General features: G+C 38.4%; 1 protein-coding gene across 9 annotated transcripts in view; it reads right to left on the reverse strand.

Moving 5' to 3' along the window:
- ZCCHC2 (zinc finger CCHC-type containing 2) overlaps window positions 1–16,055 on the reverse strand; it is a 52,902-nt gene that overhangs the window by 10,149 nt on the left and 26,698 nt on the right. For 8 of the 9 annotated variants that reach the window (XR_009697363.1, XR_009697364.1, XR_009697362.1 and 5 more), the window contains exons 6-12: window positions 15,544–15,638; window positions 12,885–12,968; window positions 10,913–10,970; window positions 8,692–8,827; window positions 7,151–7,215; window positions 6,667–6,761; window positions 2,953–3,081 (exon numbers count right to left, since the gene is read on the reverse strand). Coding sequence is in view for 6 of the 9 variants with exons in the window: in XM_061169756.1 (XP_061025739.1) it covers window positions 2,953–3,081; window positions 6,667–6,761; window positions 7,151–7,215; window positions 8,692–8,827; window positions 10,913–10,970; window positions 12,885–12,968; window positions 15,544–15,638 (662 nt within the window). In the remaining 3 variants the exon portion in view is untranslated. The remainder of the gene's footprint in view (window positions 1–2,952; window positions 3,082–6,666; window positions 6,762–7,150; window positions 7,216–8,691; window positions 8,828–10,912; window positions 10,971–12,884; window positions 12,969–15,543; window positions 15,639–16,055) is intronic. The other variant, XM_061169759.1, reaches the window with a different exon arrangement.

Raw genomic sequence — 16,055 nt, forward strand, 5'->3', positions numbered from 1 at the left:
TAATAACTAGTTATATTCAGCTAAGATGCTAAAATTTTTTGAAACAATACTAAAAACAAATCATACTAGTCTTCCTGGAGAAAGGTTAAACCTGAACCAACCTACAGAATGTCAACAATGTTATTAATTCAACAATAATAATTTATATTAGAAAAGATTCAACTTATGAGTAAATGGTTCTAACATATACTCTCCTTAATAGCTGAGGAGTTTCTTGTTAAACTTTGCAAAACACAAGGTATCCAAAAATTAGTAACTTATTTAAGGCACTGTATTTATATCTGTACCTTCATACAAGTATAGAGTTAAAAATAAATATTTAAGTTCAAAAGAAGCTGTAACATTTTTCAGATGATCAATTAAATTTCTATAGGAATTGGGCTTTGTTTAAATCTTCTTAAGTCATAGCAAATGGCCCCATGATCCCAAATGGTTTTCTAAGCATTATAAGGACTCACCCAGCTATTTAGAGAGAGGTCCTCCATTTTTGCACTGACTCTGAAAAGTATGAAGTCTTACAACAAAACCCCTTTATGACCAACAAGAACAACAAAGCCCCATGCTTTTCAAAGCAACCTTTTCATGCACTCCAAATTCTAAAGATGATCAACACTTGTTATCACAGTGGACATTCTCCCCCCTGGTTGGTTTCAGAGAGCCCTTAATGATCCTTCATTTAGGGAAAGCTCATTTAGTCACGCGATAACGGAGCCTATCTGAAAAAGGGCAAGCTCCTCTATACAGGCCCACCAACTCACCCTATCTGATGACAGGAAAGGACTGCTGCAAAGTCATCTAGGCATGCAGATGTACCCTTAATTCTGACAAAGAGGCAAATCTGCATTGTTAGCTTAAGAGCCATGGATTACTGGTACATCCTACAGAACTGAGCATAGCATATTGAAAGCTTTTCTATTCTGGATAAGGCATAAAAATTCTCTCATTTAACCTTCATAGGAGCTCTGGGCAGTTACTTTCATTTTTCTTCTTTCAGGAGGAAACTGCAGATCAGAAGTGCAGTGTTGCCTCAGATTAGCAGAACTGGCAGTAGTCACTGCATGCTACATTTGTTATGACTTCAAAATAACTTCAAAGTAAAAACTGGCTTTAACTGTATGTGATGCAGCAGAATCATTGTCATAGCTCCCTAAGATGTGACCTGACGCTGTAACACAAAGGCTAAGGTCTTGAAGAGTTGTGGACCGTGCAGGAAAAAGCCACGTGTCTGAAATGCTGTTGTCAAAGGATCTTTATGATCTTTAAGTGGCCCAAGAGAAACCATTTATTACTGCCCACCAGCATGGACACACCTTATAACCAAGACAGTATTACTCAGACGTTTATAGCCAAGATGTTATCAGATAGCATTATCATTGTAAAGAATGACATCCTCATTCAGCATATACATTTTTTGTGTGTCTGTGGACCACTTTTAAAGTCTTTATTGAATTTGTTACAATATTGCTTCTGTTTTTTTATGTTTCCATTTTTTTTGGCTGCGAGGCATGGGGGATCTTAGCTCCCCGACCAGGGATCAAACCCCGCACCCCCTGCATTGGAAGGGGGAGTCTTAATCACTGGACCACCAGGGAAGTCCCAACATATACATTTTTGATACCTCATTTCTGGAATGGCAGGGTAAGAACCTCTGACACTCCACTCCTCCATAAAAGCAACAAAAATCCTGGCAAAAACTATCAAAATCAACTTTTTCAGAACTCTGGAAATCAATTAAAGGCTTGCAGCAATGTGAAGAGTGTTTATTAAAGAAAAACAGCTGAATCTTGTAAGAATAGCAACCACTGCGGTATTTCACCTTGCCCTAATTCTTGCTCACATTCTCCATCTCTGAAGTAGCCTTGTAAACTAATAGTCTTGCAACTACAATAGCGATGAAAACAAGCAGCCTACCTACGAAAACAAGCAGCCTAGCAGCCACTCTAAGAAACATGGATTTGGAACTCTATAAAAGCACGTCACTATCTGTCTGGCAACTTGAGTTCACTCTGTGTTAACAGCTGCTTACCCACAGGGCATTTGTCACAATCAATCTGCGGCAACTGTTTAACAATTTGGCTGCCTGGGCTGGCATTACCAGTTGAGGCTAACAATAGTCTGACCAAAAAACTTAAAAGGAAAAACTGAAAATGAGATGTTCACAGGGAGCTCTGAAAAGCTTCAATATATTCCTGGGAATCTAAAAGGCCATGCTCATATCTAGGGCTATATATGCATGCCCAGGAGAGACCTAAGAAGGCTCTAAACTCTCATTTCTGGCTGACTCTGAGCCTCCATTTAAGGAGGAATTGAAGACATAGTACATACAGAAAACAAAGCGCAAAATAGCAGACGTAAATCCTACCTTATCAGTAATTACAGTAAATTTCAATAGGTTAAACACTCCAATCAAATGGCAGAGATGGGCAGAATTGCTAAAAAACCATAATCCAACTATAAGGTGTCTTTAAGAGACACTTTAGAGTCAAAGACACAAATAGGCTTAAAGTAAAAGGATGGAAAAAGAGGTACCCTGCAAACACCCAAAAGAGAGCTAAAGTGGCTATATTATTATTAGACAAAATAGATTTTAAGACAAAACTTGTCATTAGAGACAAAGAAGGATATTTATAATGATAAAAAGGGTCAATCCATCAGGAAGACATAAACGTTACCAATATATGTGCATCCAACAATATGCAAGTTTTCAATCTTTCTACATTAACTCCACATTTTGTTGTGACTGTCTTCTTTCTCTTTAATTTCATATGAAGTGAAATAGGCTTAAAAAAATCAACATCACTAGAAACTGCTAAGTCAGTGGTCTACAAGACACCCTTTATACCAATTAAAGTCAATAATGACATTTACAGTAACATAAAAATACTTATGTTTGACTGATTTTAAGAGCACACATTTTCCTCTGACACCCCCAAATCCCTCCAAAGAGCAAACCTCTGTCTTTTTCTTCTTCACTTTCAAAACTTTCTCTTCCATCATGTCGTGGGCTAGACGGAGAACTGTAACTCTCTGAAGATGTTTCTCCACATGTGTCATGTCCAGATCCAATGTCCAAATTCACATCTAAAAATAACGTGATTTTTAAAAAATAGAATTGTTTAGTTAAATAAATTTCTGAATTGAACCATCAGAAATTAGTTAACACCCTTAAATTTTTTTTTTCCAAGTTTTTCTATAATTACCTAAAAAGCTGGCCTCTAACCTAGGTAAAAATTCATTACTGAAGCACAATATTATTTGAAAATAATTGACGGCTTTTCTTTGGGGGGACAAATGTATTCTTAAAACAAAGGCAGAGGAAAAAATCAATAATAACCGACTTCAAAAAATCAGAAATAAGATTCTTTGTAGGATCTGTCCAATATTAGCACATTGAGCCACTTCTTAAGTCTATACATTTTAACTCCTCAGAGCATGTTGTAAAATTCTTTCTTTAAAAGAGTAAATTGCTTCCCATCAAGTGGACTGAGTAACCCCTGAGTTCGAACCAGAAATGACGGACTGGGGAAAAAAAAAAAACAAAACAAAACCATTGGGATAGAGTGAGCCAAGATTTGCTCACTAAAATGCAGTGATGACTTTGATACTCTAAAGAGTAAGTTTCAGAAATGTAAAAAGAAAAATAAAAAAAGGCAGCTATTTCTCAAAATCAATTTATGAAATGATTTTGTTTAGATTATATAGCTAGCAAATATTCTAATCACCAAATGTCATATATTAATTTGCAATATTCAAAGAACTAAATACATAAATGTAAATCTATACTGAACATAATTTTCCCTTTCTGACAATCCAGGTGCTTCAGAATTGTGTAGAGTCTTTGGAATTTTTATAATAAAAAAATATGTGATCCTTTGGAGTCAGAGGTGTGGCTGGAAGGTGAGGATGAAATAACTATGCCAAAGGCTATTCCACAAATTGCCCTTTTAAACAGAGAGATAAACTGTTTTATTTATCATGTCTCAAAGAGATTTTAAAAGCAAATATACTGCAAAAACACAGAGGATGAACAGCACTGACTGCTTTGGGGAGAAGACAACATGGAGGGACGCAGTGAGGGATTTATTTTGTTCCCTCTTGTACCTTCAGAATTTTGAACTACATAAATGTATATTACTCAAAATAGAAGTTAAATTTTAAATTAAAAATAAATAATACTTATCTTTAACTGAGTTATTTAAAATTTTCAGCTTCAATATAGTATCTACATTTATGATATGTGTGATTGTTCTATTAAAAAAAATCTTAAATATATCTTAAGTTTACTGAATGCTTAAAGGTAATCACCTTCTTAAAGGTAATTCCTTAGTATTTCAAAGGGGAATTAATAAATAGAGGGTTTTCCCTTTAAGTTGGAGGCAGCAAACATCTGAGCTATACTAGACAATAAGACAAGTTGTACAAAGTATTGACATATATATTTATAGTCGTACTCTATAAATATAAATATATATGAATCAGTGACATATACAGAGAACAAAATAGACAGAAAAGGTTAATCTTGAATCAAAAATCCTGAGATTGTACTTTCATAATATTTAAAAATAAAGAAATAAAGGAATTAGAGCCTGAGATGTTATCAAAATTTCTTACAGATAGCTAGTAGGAAGCAGTCACATAGCACAGGGAGATCAGCTCGGTGCTTGTGACCACCTAGGGGGTGGGATAGGGAGGGTGGGAGGGAGACACAAGAGGGAGGGGATATGGGGATATATTTTTATGTATAGCTGATTGACTTTGTTATAAAGCAGAAACACACCACTGTAAAGCAATTATACTCCAATAAAGATGTTTAAAAAAAAAAGTTCTTAATAACCTATACAGCACATGTTTTCTTCTAACTTATTAAATAGGGAAAAGGAACCACATTATTGAACACCTCTGTGCTTGATACTAGCTAAATGCTTTTCATGTTATCACATTTAAGTTCTACAGTCTGGTGAGGTAGATATTCTTCTTCTTTTACAAATTTAAGAAACTGGTGGAGTAAGGATTCAAACCCACATCTGCCTGAGATCAAAGTCCACACACTTCTCTGAAAATATGAGGCTAAAAGGGAAAGAACTGTTACAAGCTTTTTTGGCGTAGTTCCCAAATCATGTGAGAGACGAGAGAGAGTGATGTCATGAGGGTGGTATATATTTGACAAGAATTTCAACTATAGAATGACCTGATTTAGTGTGTGCTTTAGAAGACAGTGCAGAAAATAAACCAGAAGGAGGAAACAGACAGGGAGGCCTGGCAGAAGCTATTTCTAATCATCCACTGACAGAGAACTCTTGTCTTCCTTATTTTAGCTTCTCCCCCTCCTTTTAGCTGCCATCACCACAGGAAACCTCAAAGATACTGAAGTGTTACAATATACTCATAAACATGGTTTTTTCCCCATGTCATTTTCCCCCCAAAGACAGCTCAGTTAATTAATTCAATGAGTGGGCCAGATCATTTTAGAGTCAAAATGCAACTATATTTCCTTATAAATATTAAATCTCTCTAAACAAACAGCTAGTTTAAAAATACACTCCATTAAAAAAATGGATATATTCTGGTTATTTATGTGGCATCACAACTGAAGGTACTAACATTTGAATAAAATTTAAATTAAACAAATCTTATTTGTAGGGTCAGCTGTCAACATTATGTGTTAGACACACACATGGACAAACACTTTCCTAGAGGTCTGTGAGCTTTTATTCTTTTTTTAAAAATCTTTACTATTAGTGGTGAAGGTAAATGTAACACAGAAAAGTTACCAATGAACCAGCACAAGGGACATTTCTCAGTCAAATGAACATAAAATCTTTCACTTAAAAATAAAAGGACCGGGGCTTCCCTGGTGGCGCAGTGATTGGGAATCTGCCTGCCAATGCAGGGGACACGGGTTCGAGCCCTGGCCTGGGAAGATCCCACATGCCGCGAAACAACTAAGCCCGTGCGCCACAACTACTGAGCCTGCGCGTCTGGAGCCTGTGCTCCGCAGCAAGAGAGGCCACGATAGTGAGAGGCCTGCGCACCGCGATGAAGAGTGGTCCCCGCTCGCCGCAATTGGAGAAAGCCCTCGCACAGAAACGAAGACCCAACACAGCCAAAAATAAATAAATAAATTTATAAAAAAAAATAAATAAATAAATAAAAAATAAAAGGACCTTAAAATAATGGTGGGTAGATGGAAGCCACACAAATCTAGTACAACGAAAATCTGAGGGTCTGAATTCCCCTGAAGGCCCATAAAACTCCACAAAGGACAGTCATTAAAACATAAAAAAGTCAACAAGATTTTTAAAAGTGACTTTACACAAGAACTACAGGCTTTCACGAGGGTGGAAAGACCCCGCAGGTCCTGCGGCCTCTGCTCTGGAGCAGGGATTGGCTGAGAAGGAAACAATCGAGGAGACCGCTGCTACCAGGGGAAGGAAAAGGTGCCAGAGTGTCACTGTGGCAAAGAAGAAATTTACCTCCGTGGCCGAATCAAATTTCTTGCATTAAACAATTCTGAAGTATTAATGGAGTTAATTCAGAAATCACTATTCACATCAACGCAGGAAAAAAGTGTTATCAGGCTTTGACACAACAACCTAATACCTACTCTAATAGGTACCCCGCTAAATATATTTAGGTGACGCGTATTTGAAAGAAAAACACCCTTACCTTTCACAGAACCACCATGGGCGTGCTGAGGAGCGGAGATTCGAATACCATTTATTCTACTATTCAATCTGTTGTCAGTTTTCTTAATTTTCTCCCTAAGCCGAAAGTATACATGTTACCCACATTGTTTATAAGAGTCCCTAGAGAACACACTAAGTACAGTATTAATAAAAGTCCCCTCAAAATTTTTTATAATTAAAAAAAAAATGTTTAGTAAGGCACAATGTAAATCCAAGATTCACCCTTTAGTTTACAGGGCTGAGAATTTTGCCCCTCCAAACTGAATATAATATTTGACAATAGCTTTCTTTTTATCACCTGCATGTGTTGATTATTTAGAACTGAAAAAATTAAGTCCAGAGTAAAAATATAAAGAAAACTAATGGAAAAATACTATTTATACTACATAAATTAAACATGCCCATTATCAAATGTTGTCTCTTCTTACCAATTTCTATTACTGGAAAGATTAAATTGAACCTACTTTTCTATTTGTGGCTTTCCTTTCTTCTTATTTATTGAAGGTAAACTTCGTTTTTCAGTTGAATGCTAGGGAAAAGAATAAAAAAAAAATCAGACTAAAGCGAGACCATACTCGTGTAGGTATCCTCTTATTCTGATACAAAACATTAAAATGATGCAGTCCCAGTTGTATATTCTAACACATTTTTATTTCCAACCTATTTTTTGAAGTTACCTACTTGACCCACTAAAATCTGCATATTCTGACAAATACTTAATATTAATTATGAGAAAAATATCTATTTCGTATTTTGCTTTTAAAATGGATGTGTATTTTTTCTTCTTATCACAAAATAAAACACAATCAAGTAACCGGTATTTGCTATATGTTTACTAATATTCTTGTAAAGTTCAGGTTGGTAAAACTGCAACACACAATTGCGTCAACTCTAAGAAGAAAAGGTGCTGGCACTGAAGTAGAGGGAGAAAAAGTATAATCACATAGACCTGAAACTCGGCCATTAAATAAGTATGACTCCGATAACACACAATTTCTCAAAGTATGTTTTAATGCTTTAGTTCGTAAAAACACATTCCAGTAAAGGTTAACATTTGGATCTGAGTGTTGGTCAGTAATAAAAATCAATTTTCTAGAGAGAAGGTGGTTCTCTCCATAGCTGTACCAGTAAGTATCTCTCATGTATCTGTGGTGCCATGTTACCTAAACACACTTGAGAGCATTCTGTTCTCTGATTACACCAACTCCTAAAAACCAAGTATTTCCTAAGTACATTCAGGACTGCTGGTAAACTGGCCCAACAACTCATGAGGGAAGGTCCGTTTCAAAATTCACATCACCAATAGCAAGACAGTGACTGAAATGTGAATAATTCAAAAGCAAAAAACCTGGCATAACAATGCATCCCTAGTGAAACATTTTAGGCATCACAATAAAATGTACTAATATTTTTGAGCAATAAAAGTAATACGGGGCTTCCCTCGTGGCGCAGTGGTTAAGAATCTGCCTGCCAGTGCAGGGGACACGGGTTCGAGCCCTGGTCCGGGAAGATCCCACATGCCATGGAGCAGCTAAGCCCACGTGCCACAACTACTGAGCCTGCGCTCTAGAACCCGCGAGCCACAACGACTGAGCACGCGTGCCACAACTACTGAAGCTCGCACGCCTAGAGCCCGTGCTCCGCAACAAGAGAAGCCACCGCAACGAGAAGCCCGCGCACCGCAACGAAGAGTAGCCCCCGCTCGCCTCAGCTAGAGAAAGCCCGTGTGCAGCAACGAAGACCCAACACAGCCAAAAATAAATAAATTAATTAAATTTAAAAAAACCCAAAAAACAAAAAAACAAAGTAATACATATACACTTCTTCAGGTCACAGAGGAGCTTAGATCATGTACACCAATTAACTTTGAAGTCTTACATTCAAACATTCCTTCATTTCTTCTTACCAGAGACACTATCTGACATAATATGCTTAAAGAACTCGACTCTCATGCAGTGACAATGCTTGAACAGTATGGCACGAAGACAAAACAAAGCCGCCGTACCTGGTCAGCTAAGGCCACACAGTGCTCCGGGTGCCGAACGGTGGTGCAGGTCTGCTTCCTCCAATCCATGATTCCATTCTGTTCAGAATACTGCATGGTGAGCCCATCCAATGGAGAACAACTTGTACCAATAGTGCTATCAAAAGAAGAGTTCACACAAGTATGAAACTCTGTCCTCAGTCAGCTAACCTTCTCATCTCATAATGAAGAAGCTATACTAACCCTTTCTTCAGTATATTAGTTTTTTATAGAATGCCTAGCAACAGCTCTAAGGAAAAAAGTCTACTATAAGAATAAACCAGTTCATACCTCTCTTACCTATTTAATAATTAATACCCGCCTCTGAGGAGGTTGACAACAGAAGCACAGTCTGTCTTTAGACTCATCCTGCACCACTCACAGCTGGGGTGTTAACCCCAATCTCAAGAGAACCATTATGTACTGTGTGTTTCTAAGGCAAGTGAAGGGACAGGATAATGTGACTGAAAACCAAGAGAAACACACAACAGAAACAGATTCAGAGAGAATCCAGAGAATGAAGGGATTGGACACGGACTCTGAATTAACAGTGTTTCACATCGGTCAAGGACTACAAGACGACAGAATTTTGGAAGAATACTGGAAAATATAAAAAAAGAACCAAATTTAAATTCTAGAACTGTACAATAAACTGAAATTAAGAACTCAATGGATGGAAACAGATGAAAAAAATCACTGAAGAGGAAATCTGACCATGAGAGAATAGATGGGAACACTGAGAGGAAAAAAATGTGGAAAACAAAAAAAATTTGAGAGAACACCTAGGACATGGTGAAAAGTCTAACCTGTAAGCACCCCGAGCCTCAGAAGAGGGAACAAGAGAACAGGCAGAAGCGACATGTGAAGAGAGAATGGCCTGGGCTTCTCTAAAACAAAACCGTATCAAGTTTCAGACTCAGGAAGCAGAACTCATTCAAAGAAAGCTACAAATATATCATAGGAAACTGCTGAAAACCAGACAATGGGAAAATTCAAAAACACAGTCAGTTTGGAAAAGCACACTAACTTTCAAAGAGCAGCAATAAGATTGAAGAACAATGGATACCCACTGTCCACTGTTGCCCCTAAAAGCAGAATCTGGGGATGACGCAGTTGACTTGGGAGGTGATCCAGAAGTGGGAGCAAGGAGTGGGGAGAATGAAACAGGAAAGGAGGAAAAACCAGCGTGTGGGTCCATTAGTGAGGCTGCCGCTATAAGCGACAGAGGCTCAAACCAGCTGGGACCTCCCAGAATTATCTCCCCAAAGGGCAGGAAGCTGGAGCTCCCCACCAGTTGAGGGTTGACCCCTGGGGCAAATTAACGTGCAGCTCTGAACTGGGCTGGTTCAAGGGCTAAGCAGGCTCACAGAAGCAGCGCGGGCCCTGAGGCAGGAGGCGGACAGTCACGAGGCAGGGCCTGCGGAGGGACGGTCGCAGTGTGAGGGGGGTCAGAAGTCACATAAATGATTTTATGTGGCTTGCAGCAGAAATCAAACTGGGCTGAGGGGATATGATGTGAAGGACCAAGGGCACTAGACCGGAGACAGCGACACTGGAGCTTCTGAGCACTAACAGAAAGTAACTGCCAGCCTGGAGTCCTATGTCGTATGAACAAAAAAGTCTTTCAAAAATGAAGGCAAAATAGACATTTTTTCCAGATAAAAACAAAGTGATTTCATTACTGGCAGATATGATGACAGGGAATTCTCAAGTGTTCTTCAGTTAGAAGGACGCTCAGACACACTGGAAGGAATGCACAACAGTGGAATGGTAAAAACTAAATGATGAATGCAAAAAGGTTCATGAGGTTTAAAACAGAATTAAGATGCATGACAGCTACAGTTTATAAGCTGGGAGGAGGTAAGTGAAGTTACAGTGATCCAAGGCCCTCACGAGGGAAATGGTACAAGCACAAGTATCAGACCGTCCTAAGTCAAAGATGTAGAATAAAACCTCTAGGTAACCATCAGAAGAATCGAAAAACAATGTACGGAAAACTATCAAGGCTAACAGAAGAGAAAAACAGAATTTTAAAAAAACGCCCAAAAGCAAGAAAGGAGAGAAAGGAAAACACAGAAAAGGTGAGACAAATAACAAGCAAACAGTAAAACGGCAGAATTACAGCCAAATACATCAGTAAGTAAACGTGATGCTGATTTAAAAACGCACAAAGTCATTCATGTTTTAGGAACTAGATACCTACTTCACAAGGGGACTTTTCCCAGTATGTTTCTTGTGGATTATGGTGTGCTGTAACACATCTAGAGTGGAGGAAAAAAACAATTTATTATCCCAGATGCTTCTGCAAAATCCAAAAGGAAGACGCAACTAAAGTATGTGACCATAACAGTGTTGACAGACCACGTAGAGCACTTCCAAGCATTTTTCACAGAAAATTCCTTAAAGAAACAATTTTTCAAAGACACAGTAAGACACAGTAATTTCCTTAAATATCCTCTCAAATATGTTCCACCTAATAGCAAAATCAATTTTGTCCAAGACTACGAAATTTGACTATGAGCATTAAGCTACAAAACCACACATTCAATTTCAGGCTCTTTTTTAACCATGAGAAAAAAAAAGAAGTGTCTCAAATATCAAAAAACCACATATTAATAAAACCAACACCCATGTACCCACCTCCCAGGTATCTCTGTATTTGCCTCTTTTTAGTAGGAAAGGAAATATCCCAGAAACAACTGAAGGCCTCCCTCCATTCCATTCAGCTCCCTCCCTCTACAGAGGTTAACTAGTTGAAATAATCTAGTGCATGTTTTTATTTTAACTATCCCTGTGTGTATTCACAAACACACAGTGGTGCTACATGTTTGAATATACTATAAATACCCTTTATTTTAATTGCCACCTGGCATGAAGGTACCACAATCTGTTTATAACTTTATTAACATTTGAAACATTTGGGTTAACATCCAGGTGCTTGCTGTTACCCATAAGCTGCTGGGAGAGCCTGAATCCCTGTCCCCTGAACACACGGATGACAATTTTCATAGAAGCAGAACTGCTGGGTAGTAGCATTAATCACCTCCAACTTCACGAGAGTGTCAAATTTTTGTCCAAAATAGTTGTACCAATAGTTGTACCAATCTAAATTCCCATCAACAGTAGATGAGGATTCCCATTACTTATCTTTGATAATGTCAGGCTTGAAAATGGTTTGCCAATCTGATGAGTGTGAACTAATCTCTCATTGATTTTTTGTTTTTTAATTATTTTATTTATTTTTGGCTGCATTGGGTCTTCGTTGCTGCACGTGGGCTTTCTCTAGTTGCGGCGAGCGGGGTGCTACTCTTCGTTGCGGTGCATGGGCTTCTCATTGCAGTGGCTTCTCTTGTTGCAGAGCACGGGCTCTAGGCACATGGGCTTCAGTAGTTGTGGCACACGGGCTCAGTGGTTGTGGCTCGCGGGCTCTAGAGCACAGGCTCAGTAGTTGTGGTGCACGGGCTTAGTTGCTCCGCGGCATGTGGGATCTTCCCGGACCAGGGCTCAAACCCGTGTCCCCTGCATTGGCAGGCGGATTCTTAACCACTGCGCAACCAGGGAAGCCCCTCTCATTGTTTTTAGTTTGCATTTTCTGGACTACTCGTGAGGCTGAACGATTCAAGGTTCTTCTGTGAGAACTGCCTATGTTTATCTTTCCCCATATTGTTGACCAGACTGATCTTCTCAATGATTTTTAGAAGAATCTATAGTCTGGATGTATAGTCTTTACACCTGTAAATATCCTGCAAATGTCCTCTGAATGGTAACCTCTTGTCACGTGTTAAGCTTTAATTTAGATTAGAAAGATCTCCACTATGGTCATGCTCTGTCCTGTCAAGAAAGCCTTCTCATCCCAGACTATTAACATTTAAAAATTTAAGTTTTACATTTTACATATTACATTAAGTTTATATATGTTGCAAATAATTTGTATTCATTTGAAATTTTCTGTGCCCAAGAGAAGTAGGGATCTAATTAACATTTTTTTTTTGACTGGAAAGCCAGCCAATACCATTTATTGCATATTCTTTCCCCACTTTTCTGTAAGGCCACCTGTCACATTCCAAGTTCCCATATGTCTGTTTCTCAGTTCCTTAATCTGTTCTAACGGTTTGTTTACCTATCCCTGTGACAATATCACGCAGAATGACTTATTCCAGTGAATCAGCGTTTACCTTCTTCTTGACTTGAAGCTTCTGAGCTGTCTTCTTTTAAGTGTTCTAATATCTTAGAAGTCTTCAGATTGGATTGTAAGTTATCTGCGGGAAGTATTAAATACCATTAACTTTTAGGGAAAATTATAATAGTGAGAAAAACAAATATAATGATTACTCTTCTCCCATGGAGGATGAGAGTGGAGAGTTAATGGTAAAGAGAACATGTCTAGTAGTTAGGACTTTGAAGAAAGCTAGAGGACATAGCACAAAACCCTGGACTGGGAGTGGGGACCCTGAAGCATGGAGCCGGCTCTCACCATAAAAGCCACAGGAGTGAAGCAAGCTGCTTCACATCTGCCTGCCCCCGCGTGCTCCTGTGCAAAATGAGGAGATGGACTAGATCAGTGCTTCTCAACTATCTGTGCTGTGTAAGGTTTTTCAGAATTTCCAGTTCGTGTGGATCGCTCCTTTTATGAAAGACAGTATAATGTGGCAACGTCAGATTACTCCCAGCGTCTCCTCTCTGTTCCTGTTCTTCTACCACAGACCAGTGACCGGCAATCATGGACCAGCACTGACCCACGGAACCCACCCTGATGCACTGGATTACGTCTCCATTAAAATACAGACCAGTAGGCTTCTGGAGGTCAACATTTTAAGTGATTCAGGAGTTTAACATTTGTTCTCTCAGCTGTCAGGATACGGAATATTGCTCTCTATTGTGGGGGCAGGGGAAGTTAGAGCTGTCATTTCTTAAAAGAGTAAGTGCAAATGAACTTTGCCAATGATGTGTTCTTTGGTGAAATAATCTGAACATCCTGACCAGATTTTCCACAATCTCAAAACATGTCCTTTAATACACTATTTTGATTTCATAACGATTTGATATCTTAAAATCTACCAGCCTCTTTAGCATTGCTCATGTAATTTAGATACTGCCAAACTCTCCAGACGGGTTTTCTGTTATTTATGTGTGTACTACTCACTTGGGTACATTTTCCTAGGCAGCCTGCTAAAATCTGAATTAAAAGTTTAACTTCATGCTTCACTGCTTTTTTAGAATTAGATGCTATTTATAGATATTCATTAAAAACCACACTTGGTTCAAGTGGAAAGCACTGACTGTTAAATCTATTAACGACTCTAGAATGATCAGGGATTCTCTTTTTAAAAAGCTATTGCCACTATTCAGACATGAATTTAAACATGGAGTTGTTCATCTTGTCTTAGTCATGAAGAGTCATTCATTCTAGTTGCTACTTTTTGTTTAAAATGTTTAAGGCATATATACATACACACAAATGATTAGAAAAACTAAAAGTTAACCCCTTTGTTACAATAAATATCCAATCATACTATTTTTTTTTTACCTCTTTTTTTTCCTCCCACTTCAAACTGAGGAAAAATGCATTTTCTTTCCCCTTTAGGTACAGGGAGACATGGCTTTGTTGAAAGCAGAAGGAAAGATTCAAAAAACCAGAAAAATACATAGCGACTTGCCATAGTGGCTGTGCTTAAAGTTAGCAGAAATTCTCCTAAAGCACACATCAATGTTACTGGCAAAATATTTGCTAAAAAAGGCAGCTGAGATAGACGTGTATAAAACTAAACTCCAGGCAGACCATGATGAATGCTGAAACATGCGGGCAAAACCAAAACACAGGAACGTAAGAGAAAGCTAGGAAATCCTCATGAGGTGTTATTTCAGTTGGGTCCTGAAACAGGTGTGATTTTAACAGGCTGTAACAAAAGATAGGGTGCAGAACAAGCCAAGACCCTGGGACAGGAAACGGCAGGGTGTCCTGAGTGGCGGCCAATGGGAGCCTGAGAGAGGTGAGAGGCGGCTCAAGGGGCTCACGGCAGGGCTTGAATTTCACAGCAAACGTTTAAGGTTCTAAATAGAGGATTAACAAATTGATCCCCGAGATAATCCCAGGACAGGTTATAGTACAGTAAGAAACCAGAATCTGAGAGAAGTGAGGCTTTGCACAGTCTATGCATGAAAAAAAGACCTAACTAACAATGGGATTGGTGAGGAGGGGTAAAAAGGATGATGTCCTTTGTCTGGCATGGCTTGGCCTTTAAATGACTGAATACAAAGAGGAAAGGTGAAAAGAGTAAGGCCAGAGTTTCCAGCCTGGGAGGCTGGGGAGGTCATTATGGGAACAGGGGCAGATCATGAGAGGTTATCCATCATGCAAGCAGCACTGAAGCATCTCTACAACCTGTAAGCCAGATCTCTCAAGGAACTTGAGGATCCAGTATGCACACGACTTTGAGATACTTGGCCCTTGCCTTGGAATCAGTCTGTTTTGTGACATTAGCTTTTTTAAAATTTTTTAAAATTTTTAAATTTTTACTAGAGTATAGCTGATTTACAGTGTTGTGTTAGTTTCTGCTGTACAGCAAAGTGTATCAGTTATATATATACATACATACACTCTTTTTTATTATTCTTTTTGCATACAGGTCATTACTGTTTTGTCACATTAGCTGTTGTTATTTTCTTTAAAACTGCAGTGTAAAATTCACTAAAAACTACAAATGTTTCTAATTTTGTATGCCACTATTCCTTGACCTTAACTAAAGTGACAATCCCATACAAGATGGCATGGTAAAGCAAGAAATCCAAGCAAAGAAAAGGCCAATTTCTACAGAGAAGCAGAGGGGCACTTACTGAGGCTGTGGAAAGGGTCTGATGATATGGACTGAAAAAAGCTGTGTACTTTCTGATTCTGTAGAAAAGCTCGTGACGAAGTTGAAAATAGCTGCCTGCACATAAAAAGAAAAGAGATTCATTAATTTCATGTACTATAAATCCACGAGATAGTTTAGATTGTAAACAAACCCAGTGGCAGTTTAATTCAGGTATAAAAAATTGCCTTCCTAAGGAAAAGAATATTATTTTCTAATGTATTTCCCATAGGAGGAAGTGAATAAAAGACTTATTTACAAGAATCTAATAAAAAGGCTTATTTTTAATTTTATATAATCTAGTGGTAACGCTTCAATTCTGACCAACTATGTATTATTTCAGCCTTTTACCCAAGTGGTCCAATAGTCGCCTTTCTGCTCAGAAAAACAACTTCAGTTTCTTTACCCTTCCTCATAGGTGTTACTTTTCATCATTTGGGTGTACCATGAAGGCACCTTCCCACAGTCTGAAAGTAAGAGGTTGGGAAGTTCGGG

The sequence above is a fragment of the Eubalaena glacialis genome, chromosome 15 (genome assembly GCF_028564815.1).
Source record: "Eubalaena glacialis isolate mEubGla1 chromosome 15, mEubGla1.1.hap2.+ XY, whole genome shotgun sequence".
In the NCBI taxonomy this organism is placed as follows: Eukaryota; Metazoa; Chordata; class Mammalia; order Artiodactyla; family Balaenidae; genus Eubalaena; species Eubalaena glacialis.